Genomic DNA, 22,486 nt, shown 5'->3' on the forward strand with positions numbered 1-22,486 from the left:
TCGCTGGGCTTACAGTGGGGAAAAAAATCACGGAAAACAAAACCAGCACGGACCTCCGATCTTGACGGTGAAGTCCTCCGCCACCATGCAGTTCCTGGCCGCCAGGTCTCTGTGCACAAACTTCTTGGCGTTGAGGTAGGCCATGCCGTCTGCGATCTCTGCTGCCATCTGGAGCATGTCTTTCAGAGTGGGCGGCGGGGAGCCCGACGGGTTGTTCTAGAGAGAAAAACGCACATAAAACAACAAACGTCTTCATGGTTTGTCCAGAGTTATTCCCTTTACTCAGTCTGTTTGTAATCCCAACAGGCTGAGGGAACATTTTCTCTTTGCTGATAATAAAAATGGTGATGTGGAGGTGGGAGGACAAACAAACCTCAGAGTCTGGCCTCAGACTCCGCAGGTAGCTCTTCAGGTCACCATGAGTCATCAGCTCCATCACCACCAGCGTGGGCTGACCTTTGGACACAACTCCAAGCAGACGAACCTATAAACACATTAAAAATATTAAAAACTGCATACAAATGACTAAAGTCATTTTTAAACATTTGTTATTTATTATTTGGACTTATTTTTTATTGGGGGTGGTTTCAGCAGACATGTCAGTAAAGGTGAACTGTTATGCTTCCTTGAACACATTAGCATAGGTCTTTGGGCGACACTAAACATGCCTATTACGTTTTTGGAACAAAATCATTCTTGGATGATGAGACTATTTGTGTCTCCAAAAGGTTCTGCCTATTTGGAGCTCCTTTCAGAATGAGCTGTTTCACTTTATAAACAAATAAAATTTATAAAGTGCTCCACAACTTAACGTTTACATTCACACATGAAAGTGGCTGCAAACGGGCGCACAATTATACAACCAGACATCTTTGAAAAGCAGAAATGGGGCCTCCTGCACAACCAACAAGGATGCAGCAAGGAGTTTCTGGATGGTAAGTAAGCAACACTTGTCTTTTCCAGCAGCCATTGTATAGCACGCACAGCGGGTAAAACCAGCTGACCAAACATGCTGGAGCTCTGCTTGGGTGATGGATGGAAATCCGTTGGGGTTGCTAGGTGATGGGTGGAATTCCGTTGTGGTTGCTAGGTGACAGGTGGTGCTGATTTATGACGACCCATTTAAAAGGTTTTTGAAATGGCTCATTTTCCAGACAATGAAAGTGGGAAATTTGCATTTAAATGTTTAAATTTAACCAGATATTATCTAACACATCCAATTGAATAAATATTGTTACATTATATATCTAAAGTGCTGGAAAAGTACAAAACGTATAAAAATAGACAGTAGCTTGCATATTATTCATTGACTACAAGTGCATTAAATATAAATATTTTCCCGGATCGGCGCGAGAGTCTTTGCTATGCAGACAAGTTGCAACCTTTACAAATCATTGCTCAATGTGGACTATCTCTACTCCTACCCAGGTAAATAATAAAACTCCTCCTCTACATCCCAACACGGTTTTGCTTTTAGCCGACAGCGCGGCGGCTTAATTGCTCCTCCACAGGTTGTGTAATGAAATAGTAATGGCAGGCACTATCGCTCGCGGAGTGTGAACATTTGTTTTGGAGTCTAGCTGCGTGTCAATATGGCAGCTTCAGCACAACAAGCGAGTCATGACTCCGTGAGTCACATGTGCTCATGCTGCTTTCAGCGACATGACAAAAAGCTGTGAGTCAGCGAGCCGCCTCGGCGTGCCGGACGCTGATGGCTTTCGTCCGTACCACGTGGTGACAGCTGAAGGCCTTCATGACCGACGCTTCGTTCAGGAACTCGATCCTCTCCCTCAGGCTGGCCGATTCGTTGACGGTTTTGACGGCGACGCGCGTCTCCGGTTCTCCTTTGACGATGTCCTGAGCGATTCCCTCGTACACCATGCCGAAGGAGCCCTGACCCAGCTCCCGGAGCAGCGTGATCTTCTCCCGGGGAACCTCCCACTCGTCGGGAACATACACTAAACAAAAAAATATATATATATATACAACACGGATGGCTGCAGGAACTTTTCACAGACCTAGAGCTGACTTCTTCTCCTTTACGGTGCCAACATACTTAGGAAAACAGAAAAAGCAAAATAGGGTACATTTTGGACTTACTGTCATTGGCGCTGAAATATTCAGGATTTGGTGAGGTGATGAGATCTCCTAATGGACCTTCAGTTTGCCTATAAAACAAGCACAGAAAGCATGTGAGACGCTGCTAGTAATTGATTACTCTGACAATTAATCGGTTCATTGGATTAAAAAAAAAAGGCACATTCTGCAGATTATTCAATTAACCAATTAGTCTTTTTGATATACATTAAAAGATGCAGATAAGCAAATAATTAACTTCCTCCTAAATGAAAACACAAACATTTTCATCATTTGTTGCAACTTCAGATAAAAAATATTTCTAACTTCAACATGTGAAAAGTCCAGTTCCTTCTGCTTTATTTAATATCAGTAGAGTGTAGGGCCTTAAAAAACCTCTGAGGCCTTCAACGAACACCATCAAAATAAAAATAAGCATCACATTTGAAAAACATGCATGATTTTTTTCTTCCACTTTATAATTTTGGTGACTTTGTGTATGTCTACCAGCAAAAATCCCAATAGAACATGTTGAGGTTTGTGGCTGTATTGTAAGAGATGATGGAATGTTGTCTGGGACAAAGTTTATTTTAATTTTTACTTTTTCTTGAAGACATAAAAGGCGATGACTCCCACGAACACCAGCAAGATGGAGGAGACGATTGGAGCGGAAACAATCAAAGCTATGCCTGAATCAGCTGCAGGAAGACAGAAGACGGTGAGTAAGAAAACGTATCACTATGAACGTCAATCCAGCAAACCGTGAATCGCATTATGAAGAAAAGGGAACTATAAACATCTGGTAAAGCTGGACGTCATCTTGTCTTACGGCTGGGCATGAAGAAGTATGTGGTTTCTGTAAAAGATCCGTTTCCAGCCAACGACGTAGCCCGGACGACCACGCTGTAGTTCCCAGGCTGCAGCAGGGTGAGCTTTGTGCCACCGAACTTCTCGTAGCTCAGCCGTGACACGCAAATTGAGTGGGGCTGGAAAAAAAAGAGGGGAAAAAGTATGAGTTTGCTTAACAAATAATGAGACGTAAGGTAATTGGAAAGAAACACTGGATAAAAATGAAGAATTTCAAACTCTGATGTTGTATTATCTTTTTAGTGAAAGACTCAAACCAAAAATTGTGGTCTGATCCTGTGTTCAAGAAGATTTTTTAAGAAAGGAAATGAATCTACGTTTAAATGCAGGAGAGAAACTTTGGATACAGATGGAAATGCAGTCACATAAAGCTGCATCTCAACCAAAATGACCCAAAACCTAGGAAATTTATTTATTAAGAGTTTCAGGAAAACTCTTAATTTTCCTAAAACTCTTTTTTTGGGCATTATTTCTGGGCAAAATAATGCCCAAAAAAGGCATTATTTTTGTCTTTGTTGCAAAATAGTGCAAAAAAGGCTTCTTGCATTATTTTGTGGATTTACAGATATGTAAAGTTTTAGAAAACACAATTAATGACACATGACGCCTTAATTCAAACATTCATCTTTAAAAGCTTTGATTAGGGACTAAATTATTTTATTGTGCACTGCCCCTGCACTCAAACCTTCAAAGAACTCATGTTACAAAATGAATGAATTATCTTACAAAATAAAGGCTAAACATAATCAGTGCTTGTTTCATTTTAAGAAATGTTGGCTGTATAACAATTACTGCATGAACAATAAAATATCTTTACATCTGTGTTTTGCTTTAGGCAACCACAAAGGAACAACCTGGTTAATTAATTATGCTCTGAAAAGTATTTTTAATAAATTATAGATCATTATGTTTAGGCTGCATGTGTGTGACTTGACTGCTTCCTCTGCAGTGCAGATGCAGTTTGAGATGCTGCATTTGAAACCTTCCTTCCTGCTTCTGTCACTTTGGCAACAGAGCAGTAGCTAATGCTGGCTTTCAATCACACATTTGCAGCAAGGAAACAGCCAGAGCCAAACGCGCACACTGTCACAGATGTGCACCTTGTCTACCAGAACCAGAATCCAATTTTGATAGGAGGTGCACACAAAAGTCACTTTCTTTTTCTTTTCCACTGACAAAAGGGTGGATGGATAGATAGAATGGTATAAAGCCTAGTAGTAGAAATATTTCTCAGAGTTTTTAGATTTCTGGTGTGATGACCATGTTTGTAAATCTGCATCGGCTGCCGAGGTTTACCTCCGTGTCTCCAACCTTGCGGTAGAACACCTCATAAAGGATGATGAGGCCGTTAGGCGATGGAGGCTCGTGCCACTTCACAAGCACATGGGGAGGTTCTTCGTTCATAATCTCATGGGTCACCGGGCCCGGGATGTCGTCTGCTTTTACTGGACATTAGGAGCAGCATCTCAGTGGGGTTAATTGCATCTCAAACATCAATGGCGTTAGTTTTAAGTTTGACAAACAAGAAGATCAGTGGTAGCTTTTAAACATCTATCCAACTTGTAAATTTTTATGAACTGATATATGAGAGGGTCCTTACACTCCGGCATGGTCCGGGCGCTGACGTAGGTGGCCATGCTGCAGCGGCTGGTGTCAGTGGGATGGTTGCAGGCTATGATCTCTATCTTATAGCTGGTGAAGTGCTGCAGGTTGGATATGACCGTTGACTCCCTTCCAAACACATTTTCCACCACCTGAGCAGAAATGAGGAGAGGGAATTAGTTTGACTGTGCGACTAGATGCAGTAAAAATAATAAAGCGGGTTTCACACTGCGTTATTAACCAACATCCGAAACCAAACAAAGCACCGAATGAGAACTTTACCCGTGAAACAGAACTATTTTTTTGAGACCTCGGGATACCTTATCGTCCTTCTCTTCTTCCTTGTACGAGGCAGTGGTGGTTTGCAGACTGGACATTGTGGAGTAAAAGTGAGTGGAGTCGACGGGCTCAGGATTCTCCACAGAGCGTCGTGGACGACTTTGTCTGGGAAAACAGGACAAGGAGACGTTACAAAAAGCAAAAAAATCGTGACCTCGAACTCGGCTTTCACAGGAATCGGTCTGACGTCATGGCTTCGAAACGATAAACTCCCTCCAGAATGTTCAAGACGCCAGCAGCCACTTGCAGCATGTGACGCCACTGAGAGAAGCGTCCTTCACCTCCAGCGCCTCTGATTATCTGGCAAAATCCACACTTGTTTGGCAACTCTTGCCAAAAAACGAGTAAACAGACTGAAAACATCTCTAGTGGGAAAGAAAATTTAATTTTGAGATTTGTTTTCCTTTTAATCAACATAACTGGTGTCGCACTTATTGGCAGACCTGCTGTCTCTAGTCAACAGAAAAACACTTTCCACAATAACACAACGATGGAACAGAGAAAGAGGGATTTTTGTTCTTCTGCTGATCAGGGTTGTCCAAACTGAGGCGCGGGTGCCACATCCAGCCCTCAGAATAATTTAGTTTGGTCCATGATCATAATTTAAAACCACCAACATGTTCAGATACTAAAAGATTTAACATACCAACATTTTTAGTAATTACATTTCCTCCTAACGTTTTTAAAAAGGAGCAGATTGAAGTAAAATCTTTATTCATATTCCATTACACGGTAGAATTGAACAACTACTTTGCTGTTGTTTTTTTTTTAATCTCCTGAAAAGTTTCTTGGGTTATTTGATGATGAACAGATTCACAGCATCCTCCATTCTCCAGTAAGCTCACTGTGCAGAGATAAATATGGGCCTAGAGGTCAGTGGCTAAAAGAAATAGGCCTCTCTATCACCATGGAAACAAGTTGTGAATTATTAATTATAAGTTGTTTGAAACCCTGATCAATATAAAAAACTCTTACTTTTAAAATTGCTTCTTTAGTTGTTTTTTTTTTTTTTTAAAGAAAAATCAGTATTTTATAGAAACAATTATTTCCTAAAATGATATTTTTTTGTCACAGAATAAATCTTAAAGGTTTGATTTCTTTCCCAGTGTGAGATAACATTGGGTTTAAGGCATTTTTTTTTTACCAAAGGTACCAATAAATCCTGTGAAGGACACTATATTTGTCAAAGCACAGAAATAAACTTTTCTTCACTTAAAAAAAAAATCACAGAATTCATATGTTTAATCACAGCAGCGGTCGCCTTGTTGATGCTTAGCTCCAGCCGAGTTGATTCTCAGCCAGGTGGAAGAAAAACACCCATGTCTCCCTCTGGTTGATGGACTTAGGGAGCACGAGGATTGTTGTTTGTACCAAGAGCTCGACCCGTCCAGAGCCATGAGTGTGCAAAGCAGAGTGTTTGTGTGTTTCCAAATTTCAGTTCACATGATTGCACCTCTGACTGGCATAAATGAAAATGGGCACAGTAATCACTCCCTTGGGGAAGTGTGTGAAGTGTATGTGTATGTGTATGTGTGTGTGTGTGTGTGTGTGTGTGTGTGTGTGTGTGTGTGTGTGTGTGTGTGTGTGTGCGTGTGTGTGTTTCAAGGGGAAGAAAAGGTCAGACACTCAGCACCTCCCACCTTCAGCCCCCCATAAATTGTTGCTCTGCACAAAAACAAGAGTCTAAGAAAACCCACAGACAGAAAGATGTGAGCTGCTTCGAGATAAAACGTCATGGTTTCTGGGATAAAAAAAAAAAAAAAAGTTTGCTGAAACTGTTGTAAACAATTGTGAAGTAGCCGATTACTGTGTGAAAATGGTGGCTCAACTTGTTTGGTGCTTTTTCGACTTGACTCCTCTACTAAGCTTACTTTGCAGTAAGTTATCAAAGATTTATTTTTGATCTCGTTTTTAAAATGACACTTTTATCTTGTTTGCAATTTTTTATTTATTAATTAATTTATTATTTTGTTCAAATACAATCTTGAAATTTCAGGAATTTAGGTGTTTTCCAGGTCAGAAAAAATATGGAAAAAAGATGAGAAACTGTAAAAATATTTGCATCTCCATTCTTTATTCCAGATTTCCTTCATGGATCCATTCTTCACAGGGTCCCTTTCTTTTTTCTTTACTTTTTCCTGTCCTCCCTTTCTTTTCCTCTTTCTCCTTCTTTGTGTCCTTTCCTTCTATTTTTCCATCACTTTCTGCCTCCTATGTGTCTTGTTGAATATTTCCTCTCTTTATTCCTTTTTGGTGTCATTCCTTCTTTCCTTCCTGTCTTTCGGTGGCTTTCAGGATTTTGTAAGGAAAATGTAAAAATTGATCAGGCATTTGAGGGTTTAAATTTCATAAAAATGGGTAAAATCATCTGGAAATGTGACTCTGGAAAAGACTCAGCATGACGCAAGTTGTGAATTGGTGCTATATATAAATAAACTGACTGTTAATCCGAGGCAACTCACTTGCTCTCAAACACGACATTATGGAGGTAATCCTCAAAGGTCTTGCGGTACGCTATCTCCTTCTGCTGCTTCTCGATCTCCATTTTCGTCTTTGGGCAAGTGCAGCACCCGCCCCCCGAGTTGGGCTCCTCTGTTCGGTTCCACTTCTGCTCGTCTTCGCTGTCGAGGTGGGTCGGGGTGCGGGACGGCAGCTTCATTCCTGGGGAGGACGGAGCGGCGTGAGGTGAAGCCAGGAGAAAGGGGAACAGCCGATGCCTTCAGTTTCTCACTAACCTTGCAGGCAGTAGTCAAACTTGTAGAGGTCACTGTCCTCCTCCTGCTTGTGACAGATGACCCGATAGTGGGTGATGTTGCCGTTGGGGCTGGTGGGAGGCTTCCACTTCAAGATGATCTGAGATGAGGAGTTCGAGGATGAGATGGGGTCCAGAGGTCCAGAGGGCTCTGAAGGAGGCAAAAGACGACATTTAGCCAAAACTGTAAAATAAGACACAGTGCAGCCTTGAACTAGAACTGTTTGATAGACTTGCATGGATGCAAACACACAGTTCCAGCAAAAACAGGAATGACGACAGGGTTATGCAGCTCAGAGATGGTTCATTCGAATACTCTCATATGACACACATTAAACAGTGAGAGGTTTTGCTGTTATTGCTTTGCCAGAAGAGAAGGAAGAAATAAGAACGCAATTAAGTAACACCGCACGCATGCGGTTCCAAGTTTAAACACGCAAAACATGCTGTGTATTGTTTTCAGGAGAGGAAATTATGTAGTCAGGAGCAGAATTGCGGTCATGGTTTTATTACAATTTCCCTTAGAATTTCAATTTCATAAGAACACACAAAGTAGATTTGTTCCCAGACAACTAATGAACATTCACAACACCGAAGCAAAGTGCGGTCATGGTACGGACAGCTGTTTTATGAAGGAAAACGTAGCGAAAGAAGATGAAAGATAAGACGATACAACAGACCAGCTGTTTGATTCCATGTTTTATTGAATAAAAACTCAGACTGTAAGATAAGTAACCTAAATTTCCTGGGGTTAGGTCAATAATTATCAGTTTCATTAAATATTTTTTGTAGAAAAAAGGAAAAAATTTGAAATGATTTAATACACAGGGAAAGAAACTCTCCTTTTTGACAAATTAAAAACTCCTCAGACTGAAAACTACCCTTTAATGTTCTAACGATCATTTATTGTTTATTTCTATCAGACTCTGCACATCGCTACAAATTGTTTGGTAATGTTGAATCTGTTTTCTGCTGAGGATCTTTACAGATACCAGTGTTCTCTCTGTTGTGATATGCCTCGTTGGCAATTTTGTTTTGTTTCTTTTTTAATTATGCTTGAACAAAACCTGCAGAAAGAGTTGCTGTTCTGTTTCATAATAAGCACTTTCCTTTAAAAGCTGTATCAATTGACGTCTAGTAATTGTTCAGCATGCAGTGCTCGGATTTTTATTAACTCTGCTTTAAAGCAAGTTAAGCTAAGCGGTTCTGTCAAAGATGAGATCCGGACCCAGTTGACAAAAACAAATACATTTATAAGTCATCTAAGCAGTTTAAAAATCTAAAAACGAACATCAGGGTCAGTTCTACTTACTTGAGGCGTCCGTGCGAACATACATGATGTTACTCTTGGCTCCATGAACCTGATGCTCGTCGGACGCAGACAGCTGGGTTCTCACCATGATGGCATACTGGGTCCAGGGTTTCAACGACCGGATGAGGTAGCCTGGATCTTCCTGGTTGGCGCGGGGCGGCGGGTCAACGTCAGCAATCACCCAGCTGTTTGAGCCGCACGCATCCTGTCCGTCGAACTCCGTCACATTCTTGTACGGGCTGCGTTTGGCATAAAAAAATAAATAAAAAACGTTAGTAAGAAGATTCAGGAGAAAAAAGCAAAAAAAAAAACAAAAAAAAAAAAAAAACGAATGCACAATGACTATATCAGTATAAAATATAACAATACCTGTAATAAAACAAAACAAAGCTTATCATTCGGGATATAAAAACCTCCCACTTACGCCTCTTTGTAGAGAACCATAAATCCCAGCAGGTCTCTGTAGTCCGACGGCCAAAACGAATTCCACTTCAGGATGATCATGTTGTACCTGACCTTGACAGACGTGAAGTTCAGCAGCTGCATCTCACCTACACAACAAGAGTCAGGGGTCAGCATATCTGTATAAATAGCTTGAAATACACAGAAACCTTTGGTCTCTAACCCGAAAATAATTAAAGTTTGATAAGATGAAGTTTTATCCAAAACTTCAACAAAGACGTTAATTCTTTAAAAACATTTCATAACATAAAATTTACAAACTTGATATGTTGTTGAGATGTTATCGACCTACACAAAGTGGTGCATATGCGAGTGGGTGGAAAATATTTTTCCTATCTGTTATCCAAAAGTGTTTACTGAGTCAGACATGAGGACTCTTACAGGAGGCCTGGTCTCCGTTGGTGCGAGCTGCAATGTCGTTCTTCTGGTTGCGCTCCTTGGTTCCCGTCACCTCCTCCAGCTTTCTGATTTCCGACATGCAGAGCTTAGAGTTGAAGTGGAAGAACGTGCGGCCTCGCTCAATCGTCAGGTTGTGCTTGGACCAATCCCACAGCTGGCGGAGGTTCTGGTTGTCGAGCGCGTAAAAGGCGTAGCTACTAACGGAGGAGAGCAGAGATAAGCGGTTAACGGATTGGTCCTGGCATGAACTAAATATGAGACGAGGTGGGAGAAGGAGCGCTTACTCTGCTTCAAGTTGCTCTCCCTTAATGGTATGTAGCTTTCGCAGGAAGGAGAGGGAGACCAACGCGTAGGCTCTGCGAATACTCAGGTAACCTTTGATGACCTCGATCTGTCCAAGGCTGGCCTCCAGCTCGGCCGCGATGTTCGCTGCGAGCAGGAGGACAGTGGAGTTTGCAGCCAGGCAGAGACGATTATACAGAACAAAGAATGACAGAACATGCAGCTGTTGGAGGCAGTGGGTAAAACTACTTACTTCCTCCTCGGATCTTGATGACCATGTTGCCCTCGATGACGGTGCATCCTCTTAGCGCCTGGGCCGAAGTTACAGAGTCAATCGTTTTATTTCCCTGGCATGCTTTAGGACAGGGGCCCGCGCAAGGTTCACAGGTCAGCCTAAACAAACACGAGAACTGAGATTAAACCAACCAGTACATAATTTTCAAATCTGTTGTTTCTTTGTTATATTCTTGTTTGTTCTTTTTTGGGGTTTTTTAAATGAATAGTCATAATCCAGCGATGAAGGGTGGCTCAGTAGGAGGATCCTCAACGTCGTTGTGCCTTCAAATATAATGACAATAAATTCAATTCTACTCTATTCTATTTCATTCTAAAATACAATGAGTGTCCTAGAGCTCCAAATGCACAGAAAATGTCCAAATTGACAAATTATGAGTCAGATTTTCTTTAAAGGTTATCAGAGTAAGACTGGGCTCAATATCAATCCATATCACACTTGTGTTTAAATGTAAAAAAAAAAAAAAACATGCATCAGTTTTCTTTTACTTCACAATCATTGTGTACTTTGTCTTACTGCACCACATAAAATCCCAGGAAAATATATAAAATTTGAGGTTGTCATATCTAGGAAGTGATTGCAAATCAAATCAATTTGGGATTCAAATGACAACCAGTTTCTGTCTGCTTGGTTGCAAAAAATCTGCTCACAATTCAGAAGTGAATGTTTCTCTCCGGTAATCAGATAACTCCCATAATGAGCCCGTAAAACGCAGATTACACCCGCTCTCGTTCACATTCTGCACCTCCTTGATGTTTATTTGGACCGAGGCGACCGACGTGAATGATCAAAGAGAGCGTAATCACTGACAAACCCAAACAAACACCGCAGCAGCTCCCAAAGGGACTCGTACCTGTTGCTTTGTCTCTCTGTTCGCTCGGTGACGTCCTCTGCCTGCACACGTGCACTTCTGCACAAAATCGCGGGATTTCACAGCACAAAGAGACCCCGATAGCGCCTTTTAGGAAATTCGTTGACAAACGAGCTTCGAAGACCCCTCGAACAATTCCTAAAGAGCTTAATCCGTCTTTTTGTTCCTTTTTACAGACTATAGCTTTCAAGCCCGAAGAGCTTCGCTTGAAAATGACTTGAAAATGTGTGGAGAAAAGCTGAAAGATAATGATTAATCCTTTGACAGAAAGATTAAAATGCTGACAATACAACTGTAAGGAATGCTAAAAAGCAAACTCATATCTTTTTTTTTTTTTCCAGTAACAGATGTGCACCGACAATATCTATATAATGAAACATTGATTTCCATGGCAACAACAGTGTCGATGACATCAGAAGATTATAACTGATCAGTTGGCCTCAGTAAACCCTATTTGGTCCATCCATGTTATGGATTCATGATGACAAGATCACAATATTTTGGGGGGAAACCAAAAACATAAAGAAGGGATTCATAAATGTTCAGGTTTGACTTGTTTTAATTTTTAAGTGGTCTTAATGCATGTATTATTAAAGGATAAAAGGCGTATGTTTCTATATAAAAGTGTTGTATATTAACTGAAAAGAATAAATGCCTCGTGTGATGTAAATGGCGGGAGGAGCGCGCTTAAAATTTCTCTTTGGGATGCTGTTTTAATTATTCAACTGCAAAACAGCAAAACAAAAGAAAAAATAAATGATGGCATGTTGGTCTATAGTTGACAAACCCCATTTAAAGTTTTTGTGTAAAATTCTGGCTGGTAGTTTTAAGAAGTTTAGATCAGGTAGAAGGTGATGCGGTCACCTGTTTTTAAAGCCCCTGCACATGGGGACATCAGCTGACAAAGGATGCTGCTGTTTGCTGAGGGAAACATATAAGCTATGCACAAACTGCTGCTTGAAATCTCTTCATGCTTTAAATTCTGTTTATGTAACTCCTATTATAATCCCTCTCTCAAGGACCGTGCCCTGACTTTCTCCCTCTTCCTGCTGCGCTGTCCTCACAATGGCAGTTAGTACAAAGACACGGAAACCTCCCAGTTCCAGGCCCGATGATCTTTGTTTACGGTTTACCGAACGCTCGAGAATTTCTACCAATTAAAGACCAACTAAGTGTTCCTCTTTGAGCGAGTGAAAACACGGTAACAAGCGCTCCAAAACAATGAATAATAAGAAAAATTCAAGGACATGTTGTCTTTCTCCGTCTCCCACACATGGAGGGAAAAAAAAAAAACATATACTCTGCCTCTCCAGCGTAACGCTCTAGTTGCAGTGCAGAAAAGGGAGAATGTTTTGGGCTGTTGTACCAAAAACACAGACACACAGGCAGACAGGCCGTGGCTCCGAGGGCAGCTCTTAAAGGGACAGTGTTTATCTGAACCCTGTGACTCGGACTTAGGGGGCTGTTGGAACCATCTAGAGCAGAGGCCTGCAGCTGACGCTCAGGTTTTGGTTTCGGCCCAACCCTGACAGAACCACACCAAATGTGGGACTGCGTGCTCGCTGTCACGTTGTCCAAAAAAAGATGAGCAAACTCCTTTCCCATAGCAGACAGAAGCAGATGCTTTCTGAGAGCAGCAGATGTGGCGAAACGCTGTTTGGAAGAGAAGTTGAAATGAATTTAACGTCATAAAACAGATTGGAGCAAATTTCCAAATGTGTACAGTATGCCGTAATAAAGCTCAACGTATTTTGATGTGTGATATCTTGAGGAATGTTACAGATTTGTGAAATGAAGACATTAAGACTGGGAGCTGCACTGAAATATCCAATAATGAACATTTTTCATGTCCAAATTTTATAACTTTCCAGACTAAAGTCAGCAGAGTTCTCAGTTCACTTTTGATTTACTTCCATGAATAAAAAAGTTCACTATGAAAGAAGGTTTCAGCCATGCCAACACAAAACATGGACGGACGGACAGACGGACGGATGAACGGATGGAGCAAAATTGGGCAGAGAAACCAAAACTTGTACTCAAGTAGGAAAAGAACTACTTTGATATATTTTTACTCAAGTAAAATAAAAAAGTAACAGTCTGACATTTCTCAGAAAAGTATTTAGTAAAAAGGCAACTCAAGTATTCATTAACTGAGAAAAACATTTAAAAGTCCCATCATCAAAAGGAACGAAATACACAGTACATTATGCTGAAATTTTGTTTTTTTAAAGACCAATATTAAAATAATTAATATAAATGGCATAATTATAAAATAACAAAATCAGACAAAAGAAAAATTCATGACATTCATTCAGTTTTCAATATAAAACGTCACTTTAACAAAAACTGCAGGTGTTTTTGTGTCTGGTTAATTTTTGGTTAAAACAAGTTTGTTCTTGTGAAGTCACTCGCATGGAGAATCCAGAAATTTTACTCAAGTAAAAGTAGCGATACTTTATACTAAATAATAAAAACACTTGTAAGTACATTTTTTAGTCCTACTTTTTTAGTCCTACTTACTTCCCAACTCTGTGGTGGAGGACACAAAAGAAACGGATAGACAGATGGAAACATCCCATCGGCCCTCACTGGATCATTACAGCAGTTATGGTTAAAGCTGCCGTACACCTCCATGAATACAATGTAAGTAAATAAAATATCCTGCAACCATCCAATTTTACGACTGCGTCTGCAGCTTGTGAGAAGCTGCGCATCTGTGATGACATTAGCTCTTCCTTTAACTAAAACACACATCAGCCGCGGTGTTGCAACACGGGCCTGATGGAAAAGTCTTGTTTATCGCACGATATCTATGGACGCACATGCAAACGCAAACTCTGCTGTGGAAAACTTTCAGGCACTTCACGGGATCCGTTTCCGACCCAACCACCAGCACTAAAAGGTGAGATTTAAAGGTTCAAAACTCAGCAGCATCACAACACCGGCAAACATTTCTCCAGAGTAGGATGGAGGTACAAAAGAGAGGAACTTTTCCCCACAGAGCCTTGTTATCACGGCCGTCATGTGCTGAAACTCTACTTCCTGTCGCTTTACTGGATCTCAGCGTTGCGCTCAACACTCAATTACAGCGTAAAAACGGACAGGAAAAAGGGGATTTTCTCATACTGTGGTCCAGGTCTTACTTGGATGAGTATGAGGAGAAATCCTACATAGGGTTTCTCAAGACGCCGTTCTTGAATAACATCCATTTTCTCCTCCCAGCTCGGATTATGGAGCGCTACGGCATCTCTCACCCTCCTGGTGAATCGCAGCTTCATATTTCTGTGTCACCACATGACTACGGTTCCTTATAGTCACTGCATCAGTGGAGTCAAAATACCAATAGGTAGCGGTAAGAGTTTCCCTTCAGCTTAATGCTAGGAAGATGACAAACGTCTTTGTTTTTAATCCCAGCCATACAAAGTGAGAGATTTCCACTTACTTCATCTCAGTGAGCACAAGACACAAAGAAGCCTGGGTGTCGTTGTGCTGTAACAACTAGTTTACAATTCACATAAAGGCTGTTACTACATCCATATAAAACCAGGATAAAGGTTTTTCAGTGAAAACTGAGGAATAGGTGAATGCTTTTATCATTATTTTTATTTCATTTTAATCATTTTTTATCTATTTATTTTAGATTCACATTTTAACGTTCCTCCTGCTTAATGCAAAACTTAAATTTCACTTTTATTCTGTGATTGTTTTTCTCCTTTTCAGTACAAGTGTTTTTCCTTCTAGTTGCTTGATTTTAATTTAAAGCACTTCAAATTATATTCTATATAATAGTCAAATCAATCTGTGTTGTTTAAAACAAAAACAAAAAAACACCAATTATAGCGTCTGCTATGCCATGAGAAACAGTGAAGCAGGCAAAACTCTTATTAATTTAATTCTTCACAGCTGATGTGCGGTCCAGACGCCTTCCTCACCCTGCAGCCCTGGCTGTGAGGCTCTACTCTGCCTCTTATGTAGGATTTTGGCTCTGACCTTTAAGACGCAGAGGTCAGCTTCCTCAGTGTACAGTTTGGCGAGTGATATTCACAAAACACACACACACACACGGTGCATCTAACTCGCATTTACAACGTTAGTGAAGACTTTATCTGGAAAAATAGATGCGAAAAACATCAGCCGCAAACCATACTGGAATACATGAGTGGCATCAATAAATCTTGTCAGAGCGCTGCAGACCCAGAGGCTTTGTGAAACACAAACCTGCCCCCGACTTTTCATATTGATCTCAGGTCGTCGTTGTCTTTGGTTGGTGTGACTGTCGCCTCTTGCAATAGCTCGCATTAATGATTTAGTCACATGAATATTTCATTCCTCCTGCTGGAAAGTATGTTATACTCGTTGCTCAAGCCTCATGCATGCGTTTAGTGAGCGTGTAAACAGGAGTGGTTTCCAAAACACATACTTGGCTTCTAAACAAACACGCATCTCCCTGGTTTAGCAAGAGCCAGTGAGGCTAAATAAGCATGACAGTGATTTTCCTTTGCAACAAGTAAGACTGCTCTTGATTATTGGAATGCAGATCAAACGGTGAGCTCAAAAGAAGCAGGTATAACAGATTTTTGAATGATTTTTGCACCGGTGATAAAGAGTAGCAGGATAAAGGCCTCGCTATGTGGCTCTTTATCAGTTCCTTCAGTTTTCCACCTCTCTGGCATATCCTACTCCGGTCACCTTAAGCACAGACATAATCTTCTCCGGTAGGATAAAATGTGTTTATGACCCTTTAAACTGATCTTTCAAATCCCTTTGATAAACCATGCCATACGAAACAACCGTGTGAAACGTCCAATCCTAAATAATCAGCTCCTTGACAGATTACTAAAGCTGGTGCAGTTTGACAACACAAGTGTCACCAGGAAAAATAAGTAATGTCAAACTCCTCATACACAATAAACAAGCTGAACAGGATGCAATATTACAAGAACACTTTTATAAAAATGACGGCTGATTGTTCTTTAAAATTAAATTTTAATAATATATCCAGTTTGCATTTTGAGTCAAACAGCACAGAGACTGTTTACCAGCTTCTTGTTACATCAGACAAGTCCTTACTGTTTAAATGGCAAATAATTGAATTGGGACTTAATTAACCTTTGTAACCATTAAAAAATACTGGAAACTATGGGAACAAAATGGGCTTATTTGAGAAATTTAATATAAAGTAAAGACTAGAAACTCCACATTGCGTGCTTCCAGTTCAATAGTTAGTTTGTTAGGTTTGTTTGTTTTGTGACTCATAAAACTGAACTTTTTGCTGGAAAGTGAACGCTATGAGTCATTATTCTTTGATACAAAACCAAAGATGGCAAGTCAGTTAAACGCAACGAGAAACTGCAGTTTGACATTCACTATATCAATAACCCTACTGCAGAAGTCCTTCACATTTTTTAAGCCTAAAAGATTGATTTCACTGATGAGCGTACAAATAACAAAAATGGAGAAATAAACGATTAAAATTCCCCAAAGGGGGAGAAAAAAAAATCAGCCCCCACCGCTTTCTTTACTCAGATAATAGATCTCTCTACTCAACAGCGCCCTTGTACGTTTGTGTACAAATGTCATTGTGCTCACTAACCACCACACATTTGTTTTTCTTGTGTTGATGGCAGCCTCCGAGACGTGTTTGCATGTGAGCTTGTGGCGAGCCAGACTTACGTAGTGGAGTTGCTGCTGTATCCAGAAGGACACTCCTGAATGCAGGCGCCGTTGTGGATGACGTACTCATGGCAGTTGGCATCCAGGTTTTTAGATTTCTTACACTGGTTGTGAAGGTCCTGCAAAACAAAGAAAAAAGAAAAAAAGACATCAGCCCACCTAATCTGTTTCGGTGGCTAAAAAAATTTTCTATTATACTGAATTAATTAAAATGGCTTCTGATCCCTGAAAAAAAATGTGGCGAGTCTTAGTTTTCCCCCAAAATATGGCTGTGGTCTCATCTTGTTCTTGTTCATCATCATTTCTCTCTGCTGCCCAATAAAATCAATGTTTACATCCCTGCTGGCATTAGCACAGTTGTTGCACAGATTTTTGTTTTCTTCTTGTTGTTTTTGTTGTTTTACACATTTTTAATAGATTTCTGCTGAATTTGTAATAGATTTTAATAGATTTTTGTATACTGACTGTAAAAAGTCTGCTGGGTTTTTTAAAGTTCAAAACAAATCCATGTTATGGACATTTTATAAACGTCATCTTACTCAGTTGTACATCCTATGGAATGTAAGTACAATATTTATATTCTAATAACTGCGCAGTATTTTTTGTGTTATAATCTTGTACAGTATATTAATATAATCTTGTTTTATATACATTTTATACAACTTTTGAAACTTTTGTGTGAACCTGTTTATATCAGATCCTCTGTTACGGCAGAATTTCCCCTCAGTGAGACAATGAAGGTTTTCTTATTCCTCTTCCTATTCGATTCTATTATGTTGTCTTGGGAAATTTAGGAAATTAATATATACTTTCATCCCTCCTTGTTAAATATTTTAATATAATGACATTTATTCATTAGATAATTATTAAATCTAGATAAGAGCAAATAAAAGACTTTGCACCCGATTCCAGAATGTCGTCTTCAGAGCTGTCTGACACAAAAGTGATACCTAGCAAAAATCAACAACACAAAGCTGGTATGAAACACTATAAAAAAACGTTAAAAATAAGAATTGTTTAAAAGTTTGCAATTATGACAACATCCATCAGATGTCCTACAAAGTGAAAGCAATAAAACACTACCTGCTTTAAACTACTTCACGGAACCCCACTTCAGACAAATCAGAATATCTTAGGGATTTGGTGACGGAAATCTCAGCTACTACAAACCTGGCAGAAAGAGAAGCTGACACAGCGCCAGCCTTGGAAGACGTAGTATCCAGGAGGGCATTTGTCCACACAGATGTTTCCATGCTGCAGGTTCCTGCAGGCCACACAGCTGGTGGCGTTCCCCGGCTCCGAGCAGCCACCCAGGCACTGGTCGTGGCAGCACTGGCCCTGATGGCTGCATGCGCCATTTTTACAGTTATCGCATGCTGAGGAAAAGCAGAGGAGGAAGAAGTTGGTTAACATCAAGCCACTCAGACAGACCTACAACATTTTTATTGTAGTTTGAGAAACAGACTGTGAGAGAAACAGAAGCATTTTTTTGTATCTGTGCACAAATACGCAAGCTCGGTTTAAAGCTCACCTCTCAGAAATGCCACAGATCTTACCGCTGCAGTGATTGATATTAAGCTCCAATGAAAGCTCTCATTAGCCCGTATTTACATATCTACCCACACTAACAGAACCTCGCTATCTAAACAGGACTTCAGTGGTAAAGCAACGCTCCCTACAGGGGTAAAAACATCCCACATAGATTAATGGGGTTTAAGTTAAACTGCACTGAAGCTCACAAGTTGAGTGCCAGCACTAATCAGAGATCAAAAACAAAAGCAGAAACGCTACAGCTGTAAAGACCTTCAAAGATTTAACCGCACAAACACCGCTGCTGTTCCGACATCTGCGGAGAGATTCAGCGACCACAGTTTACAGTCGGCGGGTCAACAGCAGCAGTCTGCAGCGCCATGGAAACAACCTGAACGGCTGAAAGCCTGAAGATTATGTGTTGCTAGCTAATGTCAGCTTTCATTTCACCATTTGGTCAGAGAGACTGATTGTCAAACTATCTGTCTGGCCTGACGTGTTTGTCTGGCGTGTCCATCTCCTCTCCGAGGAAACTGAGCTTCAAAAGGAAGATTTTTTTTTAAATGTACCGCAAAGAAAAGCTGCATGCAAGCAGATGCATAGTTAGGCATAAATTTGAAATGCAAAAAAAAAAAAACCTTTAACAGATAACAATCTGAAAATTGTGGTGTGAATTTATAGTCAGACCTCATCTGTCCTTTCCTTGCACAGCCACCTGTCAACATTAGTTATAGTTGCTGGTATTTTAGAGTAGATTTTTTGTTCTTCTTTGCAAAAAAAGAAAAAAAAAACTGAAGATCCTTCAGATTGTAACACAAGTGAATGAGTAACATTCAATTCTCAGTTGTCAAGATTTTCAAGCTGATTTAGGTCTGGACTTAGACTGAACCATTTTAACATGAGTACATGGACTGATCTAAATCAATCCATTGTAGTTGTGACGGGGTTGCCCCATGTTTATCTCCATGTCTTCGGGGATTTTCCCAGCAATACTCACAGCTTTTACTTAAGTTAAAGTATACATTCAGGGAAAATATTCACCTGGCTGTGCAAATTTGTATTTTTAATTTAGCGCAGTTATGTCAATCACCATAATGACAGAATTAATCCCATTTGTATCACAACATAGGCCATGTTCAAGGTTTTACTGTCAAAGACCAATAAACTTTAATTTTGGAACGCTTAACACTGGAGTTGGAAGATATTTTAAATTCTCAAAATAAAAACAACCAAAAACGATAAATGAAACGGGGGGAAAAATCCCCACAGAAACCATAAATAAAATAAAATGGATTACGAAGTCTCTGTATACCAAATTGTCCTTCAAAAAAAAAAAATCAATAGATATTATTGAGCTCATTTTAATTTGTCACACAATTACTTGATTAATTCTCCTGCTGCTAGTTTTGATTTCAAGAAAGAACCGAACCAGAGCGTCTCAGAAAACAGATCCGGGTCAAACAGCAATAAAAAAGTCATCTTAATCTGTTAAATAAAATCCTTTTATAATTTAGTCAAAAATTCTAACACCACCGACGAAGAGCTGAAAATTGCAGCAGCAGCCACTGTTTGTGAGGACTAAGCCTCATCCATTTATTACCAAAGACATGGTTAGGACCCCCTCTTTCTGCTTGGAAGGCTGCCCATTGTACTGCCTGAGTAAAGAAGCAAACAGGGGTTGCTGCAGGCAGGGGGGCAGGGAGTTGGTGGAATAATAAGGGTAAAGAAGAGCAGCAATGAGTAGAGGGAAAACCACACCATGTTCAGCCTTTGGGGTAGTTCTTCACTCCTCTGCAATTCCTTTACTACGAGCTGTGAACCCACTTCAGCACACAGCCGCCTCCGACAGAGAGAAACGCACAGCCAAACCCCGCTCTCTCTCATCTGTTGGCTGTTTGTATGCGTACGTGCTGCGACCACGGCGTCGTCGCGTAACGGAGCAGGGAGGGGCGTCCCTGGTCCGGCTCCAGATCCAGGATCCGCGCCGGAGATCCGCTCCAGCTCCAGATCCAGATCCACCCTCGGCTTCAGCCAATGTGTTTGCTGGCTGGGGGAGGCAACTGTTCTGTGGCCTCTTCCATGTTGGGGTGGAGAGCCGCCCAGGTTTAACCCTGGCCCTGCTGGGGCAGAGGCCGAGGGGCGGTAGATGCAGCGAAGGAGCCAAACATGTCCGGAAAGATGAATCCGAAGCCGCTGCTTTAGAGGAGCAACAGCAGGAGAAGCTATGATATATGAGATGCTCTGTGTCTATATCTATATATTAACATCGATAAAATCTAGACATAGAGTCTGGTTTATTTATTATAAAAAGTGACTAATTAATTGTTGTTGATGGAATATAAGTAAACCGAATAAAGTTGAAGTGAACTGAAATAAATATTTGTTGCTATATAAAGCCAGATTAAAATTCAAATATGATGTATAATATTTTTACCTTACAGATAGGAAAATATAACAGCTAACAACATAACAACTAGCAACATGATGATTTTAAGACTTTTACTATCGGTAAAATCAGCAAACATTTTAGATGTGGGCTTGAGGAATACAATTTGAGACCTCTGATTTAAATCATTTAATTGTCTTGTTACTGAAATGTGCTATGCAAAGAATCTCTCCTTGTCTTATTGGATTTGGTGAATAAAATGTTTTTAATATGCAATTTAATAAGTAGAACTGTATTTTATGATTGAGACAGATAAAGTGCTACAAAGCGTAATAACACTCTTCCTATTAGCACCTTTTGGGAAAGCCCCTAAATATGTGGGCAGATTGTGTCTGAGCAGACACCAGTTTTCAGGAGCTAGATTTAGTTTTAGAGGATGGGATTGGAATAAGGTGATGCACAGGTCGGAATAGTAAGTCATGTACAGGCCAGAATCAGATTCACACACAGGGTGGTAACGCTGAGTTAAACACCACGATTTATAGGCAACAGCATGTATACGTAGGGAAATGTTTAACAAATATCACACACGTTTTTCCATGTATTATTTTTACTTTTTATATTAAGCAAAACAAAGCAGACATTAGTGCAGCTGCTAAATCAACAAAGATGATTTAAATCATTTTAGTAAAATTCTAATAAATTTATTATGACCGCCATGACAAGTCAGAGAGAGCTCACATTTGTCTGAACTATGGTCCTACCAGATCCAAGCAGTGCAATACGACATTATTTCACCCCCCAGAAGGTAATACTTGTTTCTTACTTTTATAAATAAAAAATCATTAGATACCATATTATCATTTATTCATTTTTAAATGCTGGTGTTAATACTCTGCTTAACTATGAGAGATGTGAACCCTTTATTAGCACAATTTGATCATTACTTTATGATTGTTAACAGCAGGATTTACAGTGTTAGTGCATGTTTTTTTTATGTTTCAAGCTTTTTATCAGCTATTGTTTGAGTTTTGTAGAAAAAAAAAAGCTGCATTTTAAACAAGCAGATCCCATAGCGGTAATCTCATTGTGAAGCTGGTGGTGTTTCTGCTTTAAGGTTATTATGCCAACCCAGGCCTAATAACACCACTACTGCTGCAAGATTATTCCCAATTCTGCTCACGCTTGCATCAGGCTACACAAGCTAGCCACTGTGCCAAGCATGCTCCAGTCGGCTCACTCGTTCATTCATCCCCTCCTCCTCTTCCTCACCACCGCCTCACCCGGCGCTGCACCACTATCTGCTGCTCTATCTGCCTGCCTTTCTAGGCCACTCAGCCCCTCCCACTTTCATTCATATAACGCCTTGTTTTGTTTTCATGCAGGCAGGCAGGATTATGGAGGGAGGGAGGGGATGGACAGATGAGTGAGTGAGTGAGTGAGTGAGTGAGTGAACGGATGGATGGATGGATGCAGGAGGAATTTCAGTTGCACTTCAACAACAAGAGGAGGTGGCAGCTGTAGCATCCTGGATAGATTTTGCTCCTTAAGCAAAGCACACGCCTCATGTTAAACCTCAGTGTGTCATTTCATAAATTGCTCACCTTTTCTCCCCACACACACACAAACACACGCAGTCT

General features: G+C 40.4%; 1 protein-coding gene and 1 long non-coding RNA gene across 2 annotated transcripts in view; one reads left to right on the forward strand and one right to left on the reverse strand.

Annotated features, from left to right (window-relative positions):
• The window catches only part of insrb (insulin receptor b), an 84,396-nt gene that overhangs the window by 7,870 nt on the left and 54,040 nt on the right, over positions 1-22,486 (reverse strand). Inside the window, exons 3-20 of the mRNA XM_081606396.1 lie at positions 18,101-18,306; positions 16,931-17,049; positions 10,345-10,484; positions 10,094-10,238; positions 9,792-10,006; positions 9,373-9,499; positions 8,949-9,187; positions 7,620-7,787; positions 7,347-7,545; positions 4,866-4,989; positions 4,544-4,697; positions 4,240-4,388; positions 2,906-3,062; positions 2,678-2,774; positions 2,101-2,168; positions 1,729-1,958; positions 374-484; positions 54-216 (exon numbers count right to left, since the gene is read on the reverse strand). Of these exons, the coding sequence (XP_081462522.1) occupies positions 54-216; positions 374-484; positions 1,729-1,958; positions 2,101-2,168; positions 2,678-2,774; positions 2,906-3,062; positions 4,240-4,388; positions 4,544-4,697; positions 4,866-4,989; positions 7,347-7,545; positions 7,620-7,787; positions 8,949-9,187; positions 9,373-9,499; positions 9,792-10,006; positions 10,094-10,238; positions 10,345-10,484; positions 16,931-17,049; positions 18,101-18,306 (2,811 nt within the window). The remainder of the gene's footprint in view (positions 1-53; positions 217-373; positions 485-1,728; positions 1,959-2,100; positions 2,169-2,677; positions 2,775-2,905; positions 3,063-4,239; positions 4,389-4,543; positions 4,698-4,865; positions 4,990-7,346; positions 7,546-7,619; positions 7,788-8,948; positions 9,188-9,372; positions 9,500-9,791; positions 10,007-10,093; positions 10,239-10,344; positions 10,485-16,930; positions 17,050-18,100; positions 18,307-22,486) is intronic.
• LOC145551458 (uncharacterized) lies at positions 491-16,970 on the forward strand. The gene is made up of 3 exons (XR_014087303.1): positions 491-1,428; positions 2,690-2,794; positions 16,885-16,970. It is a non-coding gene; the product is annotated as an uncharacterized LOC145551458 (long non-coding RNA).

The sequence above is a fragment of the Poecilia reticulata genome, chromosome 4 (assembly GCF_904066995.2).
Source record: "Poecilia reticulata chromosome 4, P_reticulata-male-v2, whole genome shotgun sequence".
NCBI classification, from domain to species: domain Eukaryota; kingdom Metazoa; phylum Chordata; class Actinopteri; order Cyprinodontiformes; family Poeciliidae; genus Poecilia; species Poecilia reticulata.